This window comes from Chiloscyllium punctatum, chromosome 48 (assembly GCF_047496795.1).
Source record: "Chiloscyllium punctatum isolate Juve2018m chromosome 48, sChiPun1.3, whole genome shotgun sequence".
NCBI lineage: Eukaryota > Metazoa > Chordata > Chondrichthyes > Orectolobiformes > Hemiscylliidae > Chiloscyllium > Chiloscyllium punctatum.
In genome coordinates this window covers 19,814,877-19,828,694 of record NC_092786.1, presented here as the reverse complement: position 1 = coordinate 19,828,694, position 13,818 = coordinate 19,814,877, and the positions used below count along the sequence as shown (strand labels likewise).

Below are 13,818 nucleotides of genomic sequence, written 5' to 3'. Positions count from 1 at the left end.
AATTGTAGGAACTCTACTGGAATCAATCATTAACCAGACCCCTTCCAACTCTTTTTAAAAAGGTAGCCTGCAACCTAACTTCTTCTCAGTTCAAAGGCAAATGTGAAGTGGAAAATCCAGGTGTGATGCAAACCACTTGCTTTAAACAAAACAAAACTTAGATAAAACTACAGCTGAAACATAAAAAAAAACATAATTTAGAATAACTTAACTGTTGGAAAACCTAACTGACCTGATACAGTACCTGTTACTAATTAACTGTTCCAATATAGTAACATCCCATAAGCATCCATTGGCAAAAGTGTAGATTCAAACACAGATTCTTACAAGCAGGAAGGAATAGCATCCAGAGAGAGATTTCAGAGAACTTCAGAGCAATTCTTTACTGAAGCTTGCAACTCTCCCAGAATCTGACATCTTGTGATTGCTACAGCTTAAAACAAATTGGAAAAACCGGAAATGGGAGAACTGGCCACTCCCCTTCCATTGTTAAACTATACTCTTTGGCACTTCTGCCTTTACAACCTCTCTTCAAAAAAAAAGGACAAAATAACTTTTTTAAAGTAACAATATTGTCAAAAAGAATGACCAACACTTGGACAATTATCTGATCAAAGAGAGCCAGCATGGACTTCTGAAGAGTAGGAAAATCCTGATTAAATAAACTGACTCTTTAAGGAGGTCACCAGATGGTCAGAACAGTGCCTCATTATGCCTGTTTACAAAATACTGGAAATACCCAACAAGGTTAGCAGCATCTCTCAAGAGAGAAACATTTGATGTTGATGACAAATGAGGCAATAGCTTTGTGGTATTATTGCTAGACTATTAATCCAAAAAACCCAGGTAATATTCTGGAAATCTACGTTTGAATCCCACTGTAACAGATGGTGGAATTTGAATTCAATAAAAATCTGAATTAAGAGTCTAATGATGAGCACAAATCCATTGTCCACATCTGGTTTATTAATGTCCTTTAGTGAAAGAAATCTGCCATGAAAATCTGTCCAGTTTGGCCAACATGTGACTCCAGATCTGCAGCAATGTGGTTGTCTCTTAACAGCCAATTAGAGATGGGCAATAAATGATGGCCCAGCCAGCGACACCCTCATTCCGTGAATGAATAAGAAAAAGTTGTGTCAGAAATCAAACTGTGACCAGAATGGAATAGGTTGAGTCCCAGCTTTCCAATGTTGAGACAGTGTGACTTGGTAAATCAGTGGTAGTATAGGAGAGATAAGGTAAGGTGATAATGACATGTTACAGAAGCTAACTGTACTTTGCAGAACTTGTTGCAAAGGGATGTTTGCATGTCGATAATGTCTCTGACAACAACTCATGAATGAGATGAAGCACCAAAGGACGCACTTAAACAGTAATAGGAGTGGAAGCAGAAAGATTATAAAAGGTGCAGTATGCTTCAGAAATCATGGTATGGACATTACTGAACATGGACAACTAAAGCAAAATCCAAACTCCAACTCTCCTATAAACAGATCTATTAAATGCATTACTGGACCTTTAGGATTTAATTTTTGCAAGTTTGCTCTATTTTATGAATCCCAATAGAAGATCATTCCTTCCATTTAGCAGATGAAGGAACAAGATTGTCATAAATTGTTATAAAATCACCTTTTGTTTTATAACATGGAATTGGCACAGTGCACTCCTCCTTTATGTGAGGTTTGAGTTGTGAGCTACATCCACCAGTGTGTTGCCCTCGGTAGTCTATGCACAGCACAACTCTATATCGCAGACCTCGGCCACATGTGACAGTGCACTGTGAGAAAAGAGATTCTTATTGACTTTATGTTCAAAAAGAACATTCATCAGTTATTAAAATAATCTAATTAATCTCTTACAGTTGTTCACTTACACTCCAAAAAATCAATACTAATTTATAATCAACACTGAAACAATGTAAGTTTACATATCCTATACTTCATAATATTTATATCAACATTCTGCAAAGACTCACTTTATTGGCTGTCTATTCTTAAAGTTATCAAATTATTCCATGAAAATGACACAGTATTGGTTTTCATTATTCAAAGTATTTCCCTATTGGAGAGCTTTACAATTGACAGGAAACCAAGTGAAATATCACTGGCAAATATATCAGTGTACAGCTGAGCTGTTTGACTATACAGGGTAACCAATTAACTAGCAAAACTATAGATGAAAGAGATTTTGTTAAAAAGGAAATAGCATGTCTCACTGGTGACCATTCCATGGCAATCCATTTCGGGCAGTCAAAAAGGTTGCAGTTCTGAATCATTACTGGTTTAAAGGCATACATGCACTTCCATTCCTCCACTGGAATAATTTCCCCATACATGTTCTCTTCGACACAAGGCACAGTTCGAGTTTGTATTCCACCTCCACAGAAAACTGAACACGCAGTCCAAGGGTTGCTTTCCCAACTAGCAAAATAAAACACAGTGAGAAAAATATCATTGGAATAAATCTCTATATATTGAAAGATCTTTCCTGGTGTTGCTCACTGGGAGTGAAAACCTGGAGTTCATTTTCTGATTTTCACTGTAGACTTGGGAGAATCTGAATGCAATGGTTTAACCATTGTTTTTATAAAGCAGATTCGGTAAGACTCTTCATCGTATAACTGAGGGAAGGTATTAAATATTTACTGTTCCTTAAACAGCTTGAGCTTTTTAGTGAGAATATTGGCAAAACCATTAACACTCATTAAGTTGCTTTATTTCTTCAAAGTTTCTTCAAAGATGTTGTTTCCAGAAAAGCACATTGTCCAATGGGAGTGCAAGTTATAACTATGACACTATCAGGCATTCCCTATCTCTGATCCTGTCCCTTGAAACTCTACCTTTTTGCTTCTTGCTTCTTTCACAAATATACTGCAACTGATAGAGGATCCATTACCTCACATTAAGCAAACACTGGGCTACCAGTTGGTGAACATTCTATAAGCAATGATCAACACAAGTTAAAATGATCCTAACAAAATTATTCATGGAGATAAAAGCTTAACTTAGTTTATTTCAAAAAGCTATAAAACAATATTTATTTTATTGCACCTGTCTTGAGAAGCTCCTATCCACCCTTTTACAGTGTTTTTTCATTGCTTCAGGCCAACTGGAAGTGTAAACGAGGAATTACATTTGATGTGCAGTTGATATTACCTTGTTAAACATAACAGCCAATGTGCTAATTGCAAAATCCCACAAATGTAAAAAAAATCTTTTTTCATTTCTGTGCTTTGCTAATGTGGGATGGAATGAGGAAAGAACTAGGGACTACAAGAACTACAATGACTTGAAAGCAAGAAATTTGATACTCTTTGTAAAAACTGTTTGCATAACCGTGGGTTTCAGCTAGAGATTGCAGACGAACTAGAGTCAAAGGTTGTACAGATGGGCCTTTGGTTGTCAACAAACTGCAGATTGCCATTGTTCACTGGTCACTCGCACATCAACCAAAGGTCTTCTGCTCGTCAACAATCATGTGATTGATTCTCAGGTACTCGAACAGTTTGGGATTATGAGCAAGATATAGAGAAGCCTCTGGACATGATCAGTTTAAGAGCTCATGCTGTCTGTTCTCCACAATAAGCCAACTGGAAGCCTAAAGAAATCCAGTTTATCCTTCCTTCAGCAGTTAATAATAACCCATGACTTTTCATTAATAACTCAGAGATCTTTAATAAGTGAATCAAGCGTGCCTCTTACAAACCACTGGAAGCATTGGAGAAGGACAATGGAAAAGTCATGTTCTAAACAACTCAAGAATCATAAGAATAATCTTAACAGATTATATGAACAAATAGTCACTGAACTGCTGCCCCAGTGTTCCCTCAGACCAAATCAATGTTTCATCTATCTCTGTGCACGTGTGCATATGTGTACGTACAGGACAGTTCATAAGGGGATTAGAGCTTTGATTGTAGCATCACATATTAATTGTTTAGAAGTGTTTATCTGTAGCTAGAGGCTGAATACTTGAAATAAAAAATAATAAGTAGCAATCTGGTTCATGCTTTCTGTCAGCCTGGGCCTAGATGACAGGTAAATTAGGGAATTTCCATTTTTTTAACCCATACGATGATACAGCATGGTGGCTCAGTGGTTCACACTGCTGCCTCAAAGCATTACGGACCCCGGTTCGATTCCAGCCTCGGGCGACAGTCTGTGTGGAGTTTGCACATTCTCCCTGTGTCTGCGTGGGTTTCCTCCCACAATCCAAAGATGTGCAGGTTAGGTGAACTGGCCATGCTAAATTGCCAATAGAGTTCAGGGATGTGCTGTCTAGGTATATGAGTTAGGGGTAAATATAGGATAATAGGGAATGGGAATGGGTCTGGGTGGGTTACTCTTTGGAGGGTTGGTGTCGACCTGTTGGGCTGAAGGGCCTGTTTCCATACTGCTGGGATTCTATGACTCTGGGAAAGTGAGATTTCCATCGTGGTACAACTACCACATGGATGAGTCACCACATATCTTGTCATAATTGGTGAACAAACGTTACAAGATGAAGAGCCCAAAACTCATTCTGTAGATCATCATAGCCTGGTTGTGTATCCAGACTCCACCTAACTGCTGACACCCCAAACTCTGTGGGATTTGCTTGGAAAGTGGCTAGTGCTACAGCCTCACAGCACCACCGACCCAGATTCAATTCCAGCTTTGGGAGAGTGCCTGTGTGGAATTTGCACATTCTTCCCGTTTCTGCGTGGGTTTCTTCCTGGTGCTCTGTTTTCCTTCCACACTCCACAGATGTGTAGGTTAGATGGATTATCCAGTGGAAGTGCAGGGTTACAGGGATAGGGTAGGGAGGAGAGTCTGGATGGGATGCCCTTTGGAGAGTTGGTGTGGACTTGTTGGGCTGAATGGCCTGTTTCCATACAGCAGGGATTCTATTTTAAAAATCTATTCCAATAGGAAATTCTTCCTGAATGCTTCCCGAATTCCTCCTGAAAAGTTCGAGACTTGGAATTAGATTTGGAGACATGGGACATTGCTCAAACCCATTTCTGAAAGTTTGCAGGGAACGTTACACAAAAAAATCCTAATCTAATTCCTGCGAAATTACACAATTGACGAATATCGCCAAGCCTGCAAACTTATCCATTTACCTTCCCAGCTTATTGTTTCATCCATTCACTAATATTTATGGTGGATATTTAAACAAAAGCTAGTGCTGTAAAAAGAGGAGCTGATCCTCTTTACAGGTTTCTGAATGGTTTCCTGTGTTGAGGGTGTTCTTCAGGACCTTGCATTAGAAGATGAACGTTTTTTGATATATCCAGGTGAATACACAGTTTTCTGACTGATCAACACCATTTGGCAGGTCTGATGCTGATTGTAGGATAATAAAGAGAGAGTGATTCTTCAGGAAAAGTGAATAGTAAATTCCTGGTCATCATTAGACTCTTAATTCCAGATTTTTATTGAATTCCTGATGCTTATAGTTTTTTACCAGGAATTTTCAGGTGAGTCAGTGGTCTAGTGGCATTATCACTAGATTGTTAATTCAGAGAACCAGATAATGTTCTGGGGACCTGGGTTCAAATCTCACCATGACAGATGGTGGAATTTGAATTCAATAAAAGTCTGGAATTAAGAGTCTAATGATGATCACAAATTCATTGTCAATTGTTGGAAAACCTCATCTGGTTCACTTGGTCACTAATGACCTTTAAGGCCAACATGTGACTCCAGACACTCAACAATGTGTTTGACCCTGAACTGCTCTCTGGGTAACTAGGGACAGGAAATAAATGCCTGCCTAGCCAGTGACGCACTCATGCTGTGAATGATTTTAAAAACTCCTCCATGTGGAGAAACATCCATGTGATCACAATTTGCCATGGGGAATAAAACTTTAATAGAACTGCATTAAGCAGTTTTATCAATGTTTCACAGGAACTCAATGAAACAGAAGAAAGATTGCTGCAGTGATGCAGGCAACACAGACAGCAAAAGCCTCTGCCATGGAGAAGCAAGGAAAACTATATTAAATGGCAATGCTTTTAAGTCTTCAGTTACTGTACAAAAGAAATGAAACAGAATTGATGCAGCTGCTCAAGACTGAGCCAACAGGGATTTGCCAAGATGTTCCTTACAGGTGACAATCAGATCTGGAAAAATCAGATCTGGTGGAACAACTGCTGAAAGACCCTGGAAAGTAGAACCTGACCAGGTGGAAAGAGGAAACCTTCTTATGGAGAGCTAGGTATGACTGAAATTGGTCCTTTCAAGTTAAGTATCTGCCAGAAGTATTGCATACAGTATAAACCGTGTTACTGGTGTACTCACTAGCTAACCTGTACCTTGTTTTAATTTGACATAATCAAGCAGTTTGTTAATTGACATTTGATTGATATTGATTTAGGTTGTTTGCCACAGTAAAAATAAAGGGAGATTTCAGTTATCTGTATGAATAATAGAGGGGATTTTAACTTTCCAAATATAGACTGGGACTGCCATAGTGTTAAGGGTTTAGATGAAGAGAAATTTGTTAAGTGTGTACAAGAAAATTTTCTGAGTCAGTATGTGGATGTATCTTCTAGAGAAGATGCAAAACTTGACCTACACTTGGGAAATAAGGCAGGGCAGGTGACTGAGGTGGGGGAGCACTTGGGGTCAGCGACCAAAATTCTATTAGTTTTAAAATAGTGATGGAAAAAGATAGACCCGATCTAAAAGTTGAAGTTCTAAATTGGAGGAAGGCTAATTTTGAAGGTATTATGCAAGAACATTCAAAAGCTGACTGGGGACAGATGTTCGCAGGTAAAGGGATGGCTGGAAAATGGAAAGCCTTCAAAAATGGGATAATAAGAGCATATTCCTGTTAGGGTGAAAGGCATGGCTGGTAGGTATAGGGAATGCTGGATGACTAGAGAAATTGAGGTTTTGGTTAAGAAAAAGAAAGAACCAGATGTCAGGTCCAGACAGCAGAGATGGAGTGAAACTTTAGAAGAATATAAAGGCATAGGTGTAGATTTAAGAAGGAAATCAGGAGGGCAAAAAGGGGACATGAGATAGCTTTGGGAAATAGAGTTAAGGAAAATCTAAAGGAATTTTATAAACACATTAAGGACAAGAGGATAACGAGGGAAAGAATAGAGCCCCTCAAAGATTAGCAGGACAGCCAATGTGTGAAGCCACAGGAGATGGGGGAGATACTAAAAGAGTATTTTGCACCAGTGTTTACTGTGGAGAAGGAAATGGAAGATATAGAATGTGGGGAAATAGATGGTGACATCTTGAAAAATGTCCATATTACAGAGGTGGTGGTGCTGAATGTCTTGAAATGCATAAAAGCGGATAAATCCTCAGGACCTGATCAGGTATACCTGAAAAGTCAATGGAAAGAGAGGGAAGTGATTGCTGGGCCCTTTGCTGAGATACTTGTATCATCAATAGTCACACGAGAGGTGCCAGAAGACTGGATGCTGGCTAACGTGGTGCACTATTTAAGAAATGTGGTAAGGAAAAGCCAGGGAACTTACAGGCCATTGAGCCTGACATTGGTGGGGAGCAAGTTGTTGGAGGGAAACCTGAGGGACAGGATGTACATGTATTTGGAAAGGCAAGGACTGATTAGGGAGAGTCAGTACGGTTGTGTGTTTGTGGGAAATCATATCTCATGAATATGATTGAGCTTTTTGAAGACGTAACAAAGAGGATTGATGAGGGCAGAGGGGTGGATGTCATCTATGTGGACTTCAGTAAGGCATTCGACAAGATGCCTCATGGGAGACTGGTTAGCAAGGTTATACCTCATAGAATACAGGGATAACTAGCCATTTGGAAACAGATCTGACTCAAACGTAGAAGACAGAGGGTGGTGGTGGAGGGTTGTTTTTCAGACTGGAGCTCCTGTGACCAGTGGAGTGCCACAAAGATCGGTGCTGGGTCCTCTACTTTTCGTCATTTACATAAATGATTTGGATGCGAGCATAAGAGGTACAGTTAGTAAGTTTGCAGATGACACCAAAATTGGAGGTGTAGTGGACAGTGAAGAAGGCTACCTCAGATTACAACAGGATCTGGACCAGATGAGCCAATGGGCTGAGAAGTGGCAGATGGAGTTTAATTCAGATAAATACAAGGTGCTGCATTTTGGGAAAGCAAATCTTAGCAGAACTTATATACTTAATGGTAAGGTTCTGGGGAGTGTGGCTGAACAAAGAGACCTTGGAGTGCAGGTTCATAGCTCCTTGAAAGTGGAGTCGCAGGTAGATAGGATAGTGAAGAATGCGCTTGGTATACTTTCCCTTCTTGGTCAGAGTATTGAGTACAGGAGTTGGGAGGTCATGCTGTGGCTGTACAGGACATTGGTTAGGCCACTGTTGGAATATTGTGTGTAATTCTGTTCTCCTTCCTATCGGAAAGGTGTTGTGAAACTTGAAAGGTTCAGAAAAGATTTACAAGGATGTTGCCAGGGTTGGAGGATTTGAGCTATAGGGAAAGGCTGAACAGGCTGGGTCTGTTTTCCCTGGAGTGTCGGAGGCTGAAGGGTGACCTTATAGAGGTTTGCATAATTATGAGGAGCATGGACAGGATAAATAGATAAAGTCTTTTCCCTGGGGTCAGGGAGTCCAGAACTAGAGGGCATAGGTTTAGGGTGAGAGGGGAAAGATATAAAAGAGACCTAAGAGGCAACTTTTTCATGTAGAGGTTGGTACGTGTATGGAATGAGCTGCCAGAGAGCGTGGTGAAGGCTGGTACAATTGCAACATTTAAAAGGCATTTGGTTGGGTATATGAATAGGAAGGGTTTGGAGGGAAAATGGGCCAGGTGCTGGCAGGTGGGATTAGATTGGGTTGGGATATCTAGTCGTCACGGACGAGTTGGACCAAAGGGTCTGTTTCCATGCTATACATCTCTATGACTCTAAGTGAGCCCACACCCTTCAGGTTCCTTTCATATTATGTTGTGGGGATTTCTTTCTTTCAAAATGTTATCTGTATTTATGTGGACCATTACGATGTCTTTGTATATCAATCAATGAAAGTAGACAGATAAGTGCAGCAGGGCGAAAGTGAGTACTGCAGATGCTGGAGACTAGAGTCAAGTGTGTGGTGCTGGAAAAACACAGCAGGTCAGGCAGCGTCCAAGGGCAGGAAAATTGACATTTTGGGCATAAGCCCTACATCAGGATTCCTGCTGCTCGGATGCTGCCTGACCTGCTGTACTTCTAGCACCACACTCTTGATAGATAAGTGCAGCAAGCAGTTGGGAAGCCAGGTGGTACACTGACCTTCATTACAAGAGGCTTTGAGATCAGACGTTGGAATATCTTGCTGCAATTGTACAGGGCCTTTTGGAGACCATATCTGGAGTTATTGCTGGCAGTTTTGGTCTCCCTATCTATGCTTTCCATAAAAGAAGGTTCACTAGGCTGATACCAGGGATGGTAGGACTATCCTAAGAGAAGAGATTGGTTCAACTGGGCCTGTATTCATCAGAATTTAGAAGACCGAGAGGGGATATGATTGAAACGTATGAAGCTCTAACAGGGTTGGTCAGATGTGATGCAAGGAGGATGTTTTTCCTGTTTGGAGCATCTAGAACCAGCGGCCATAGTCTCAGAATATGGCATAAACCATTTCAGATTGAGATGAAGAGAAAGGTAGTGAAACTGTGAAATTCTCAACCACAGAAGGCTGTGGAGAACAAGTCAATGAACAAATTCAAGAAACAGAGATTTATTTTTACATTTTATAGGAATCAAGGGGATCGAAAGAAAGCAGGAATACGGCATAAGATAAAGGACATACCATGATCCACTGAAGAGTGGAGGAGGCACTCATCCACGTCCATAACAATCTCCAAAACAAAAGTAAAGCACAGCAAATGCTTGACATTTGAAATATAAACAAGGTGTAAAAGGTGTCGATTAGTAGGCAGCTGTGGGGACAGAAGCAGAGTTAACCTGTTCACCTGGTGATCTATCATCAGATTAGGAAGGTATTACAGAGGTACAGATTTTACAGAAGCACAGAGGTAGGGAAAGTGAGAGACGGGAGCCAAAAACAAAGCACTGTGATACAGTGGACAGGGGTAGAGACTAAATTACGAAAGAGATGGTAACAGGACAAGGAAAATATCAAACCATGATCCCAGAGCATAGGGAATTGCAAAATCATTGCCAGCAGTTACTGTCAGAAGAACTGACGGCTGTGGTTCTATTCAAAATTGTTGAACTAAATAGTTAACTTGGAAGGCTGTGAAGTGTCTAACAATGAGATTCCAATGAGTTTCATTGGGCCATCGTAGATGGCCAAGAACTGAGAGATCAGGTCTGGAATTAAAAGGATAGAAGTGCACTAAAGCTTGGATTTACACTTGTGGACTGAGTGGTGGTGCTCAATAAAAGAGTCACCAATCTGCATTTCGTCTCCCCAATACACAGATGATGTATTGAGCAGCTAAACTGAAAGATATATTAATATAAGTTGCTGCCTCACCTGGAAGAAATATTTTGGATGCCTGGAAGGAAAGGATTTCTTGCTCAGACCTACCTGACTGGCGTGGCACAGTGGTCTCTCCTGCACCAAGGACTTTGCATTCAATTCCACCATCTGGTGACTGTCTGTGTGGAGTTTGCACATTCTCTCCATGTCTGCATGGTTTTCTCTGTGTGCTCCAGTTTTCTCCCACAGTCCTAAGATGTGCAGGTTAAGTGGTTTGGCCATGTTAAATTGCCCATAGCATTCAGGGGTGTGTAAGGCTCAGTGGATTAGCCATGGAAAATGCGGAGCTATAAGGATAGGGTGCAATGTCTGGGTAGGGTGCTCCTCAGAGGATTGATGTGACCTCGATGGGTCAAATGGTCTCCTTTCATACTGCAGAGATTCTAAGAATCCAACAGAACTGAGACCCAGTTATTAGCAACTGTAATAATTAGGGAGCAGCGATCTTTAATCTTTGCAAAATAGAGTTTTGTTTCATTATTTATAAGGAGATCCCTTCCAATCACAATCAGTACAAATGCTTGAGACAGGACCATAAAACAAGGGGCACATAACAAAATACAATTATTTAGTTACAACTGATCCCTACTCATGAAACACAGTACAAAGCCAGCAAAGATTATTCAAAATAAACATAACTATTGATTATGAGTGTGAATATTGGTGAAAGTAGCAAGATAAATAGGTAGCAGAGTAGCTGCCTTCACTGCCATATGTTCTGAGTTTCAGCTACAGGACTGCTGCCATTTGAATGTGTCTGTCACTGTGAGGAATGTTTCTGGTTAATTTTCTGTTTGGACACTATTTGGGATGCCAAGGAACATCTGGAAACTTAACTTCACAGTCAGGGAAAACTAACATAATCATATCCTTCTGTCAGCCAATCATAGTGATACTGATATAGTCACAGCTTATAGAACCTGTGTTCCAGATTGTCTTGTCCTGTCTACTGCAGGGTTCCTCCTGTTAAAAAATGATCTTCTTAAAGTAGAGAACTTAATTAAAGCCAAAACCTTCTTGTAAACAAAAGCGGTTATTATTTTACATCATATTTTCCACAAAATTGTAGACTACAGTTCTGTTTTATGCTCTGGCTACAAAAACTTCCTGACCAAGATCGATTATCTGGTTGATAATTATACTGCGCTTTATAGGCCTCACTGTGCACAAATTGGTTGCTGTGCTTTTTACAATATAAACAGTGAGTACACTTCAAGTAAGTACTTCATTAGCGGTAAAGCATTTAAGAATGTCCTAAGGTCATAAACACATGCTTTCCTTTCCCTTCCTGAGCAGAATTAGAGCGTACCTTGTTTACAAATGAACTGAGACCACACAAGTAATGAAAACTATAAATATCTGAACAAACTGGAAGCAAATTCCACTCTGCAAAATAAGCAGTTTAACACCTCAATTTTAATGGCAGAGGGAAAAAGATGTGATCCAAATAATTATGCAATCAGTATTTATAAAATCGCTCAAAGTAATTTCCAGACAATGCTTTGTATTAGCTAAGCTTGTTGCATGTTACTAATTCTTTCCTACTTTGAGTTCAGTGAATTGGGACCCATTAACTTGCAAAAATGTTTAAACAACATTGCACAATTATTTCCTTTGTAAATGGGTTCACTTGCTTAAGTACATTTACTCACACAAACTAGCAGATTGATTCCCATCGTCACATATTTTATTACAATTTGGACTTATTACCTAACCAGCACCAATTAAAATACCAGATAAATACTTGTGCAATTTTTAAAAGGGAACAATCCAAAGAATGCAATGAATGATAAAATCAAACACAAAATGAATATGAATATTTCCATCAGTTGAGTGGACATTTTATTTCGAAGATAATGGATTATAAAAATGCAAATAGTTGTTTCAAGATATTTTGGTTTGGGTTAGATTGATCTGTTTTGATTCAGCCTTGGCATTAATATCAGTGAGAATAAGATAGGAAATACAGCAAATAATGCAAGTGAAAATAAGCAAATGGCTTCTTCTGTTGGGGGTGGATAGATAACATTGTGGCGGAGCACACAACAGGAGCTTTCATATCAGCTAAAAACAGAAGTGCCGGAGAAATGTAGCTGGGTTAGCAGTATCAGATGACAGAGAACAAAGCTAACATTTTGAATCCAGTATGGCTTCTCATGAACCACAATTTTGAAACTCAGTTCGAAGTTCAGCCAAAGGGAGACCAAATTGAACTATACAAAATGATGAGGATTCTAGATAGGCTGGACAGGAATGCCCGATTCCCATTAATTGCAAGGTCAACATATTCAAGATAAAAGTTAGAAGGCTTAAATAGGATTCCAGGAGAAATTCTTAGACACTAAGGCTCGTTTAGTTCTGGAACTCATTGTCTTCAAAGACGGTAGAGACAAAACAAAACCCTAATAATATATAAAACATATATAGATGTGTACTTTACAGTTCTATAACATACAGAACTGTGCACCAAGAGCAGGAATGTATTATTGAGCTGGATGGATACTTGTTAGACCATAGGACCACAAGACATAGGAGTGGAAGCAAGGTCATTCGGCCCATCAAGTTCACTCCGCCACTTAATCATGGCTGATGGGTGTTTCAATTCCACTTACCCGCACTCCTCCAGTATCTCTTAATTCCTTGCGAGATCAAGAATTTATCAATCTCTGCCTTGAAGACACCCAACATCCCGGTCTCCACTGCCCTTTGTGGCAATGAATTCCACAGGTCCATCACTCTCTGGCTGAAGAAATGTCTCCTCATTTCCATTCTAAATTGACCCCCTCTAATTTTAAGGCTATGCCCATGTCTCCCTACATCACGGAAAAAACTTCCCAGCTTCCAACCTTTCTAAACCATGCATTACCTTGTACATTTCTATTAGATCTCCCCTCAACCTTCTAAACTCTAATTAATACAATCCCAAGATTCTCAGCCAATCATCATATGTTAGGCCGATCATTCCAGGGATCATCCGTATGAATCTCCGCTGGACACGCTCCAGTGCCAGTATGTCCTTCCTACGTGTGGGACCCAAAATTGGACTCAATATTCTAAATGGGGCCTAACTAGAGTTTTATAAAGTCTCAGAAGCATATCGCTGCTTTTATATTCCAACCCTATTGAGATAAGTGACAACATTACATTTGTTTTCTTAATCACGGACTCAACCTTTAGAGAATCCTGCACTAGCATTCCCAGATCCCTTTGTGCTTTGGCTTTATGAATTTTCTCACCATTTAAAAAAAATAGTTCATGCCTGTATTCTTTTTTCCAAAGTGCAAAACCTCGCACTTGCTCAATTTGAATTTCATCAGCCATTTCCTGGACCACTCTCCTAAACTATCTAAATCTTTCTGCAT

The 13,818-nt window shown here is 39.9% G+C and overlaps 1 protein-coding gene across 5 annotated transcripts in view; it reads right to left on the bottom strand.

Annotated features, from left to right (window-relative positions):
- Positions 1-13,818, bottom strand: part of adamtsl3 (ADAMTS-like 3) — a 651,955-nt gene that overhangs the window by 173,235 nt on the left and 464,902 nt on the right. For all 5 annotated transcript variants that reach the window (XM_072564789.1, XM_072564793.1, XM_072564791.1 and 2 more), the window contains 2 exons: positions 2,219-2,423; positions 1,633-1,780 (listed from right to left, as the gene is read on the bottom strand). In XM_072564789.1, the coding sequence (XP_072420890.1) occupies positions 1,633-1,780; positions 2,219-2,423 (353 nt within the window). The remainder of the gene's footprint in view (positions 1-1,632; positions 1,781-2,218; positions 2,424-13,818) is intronic.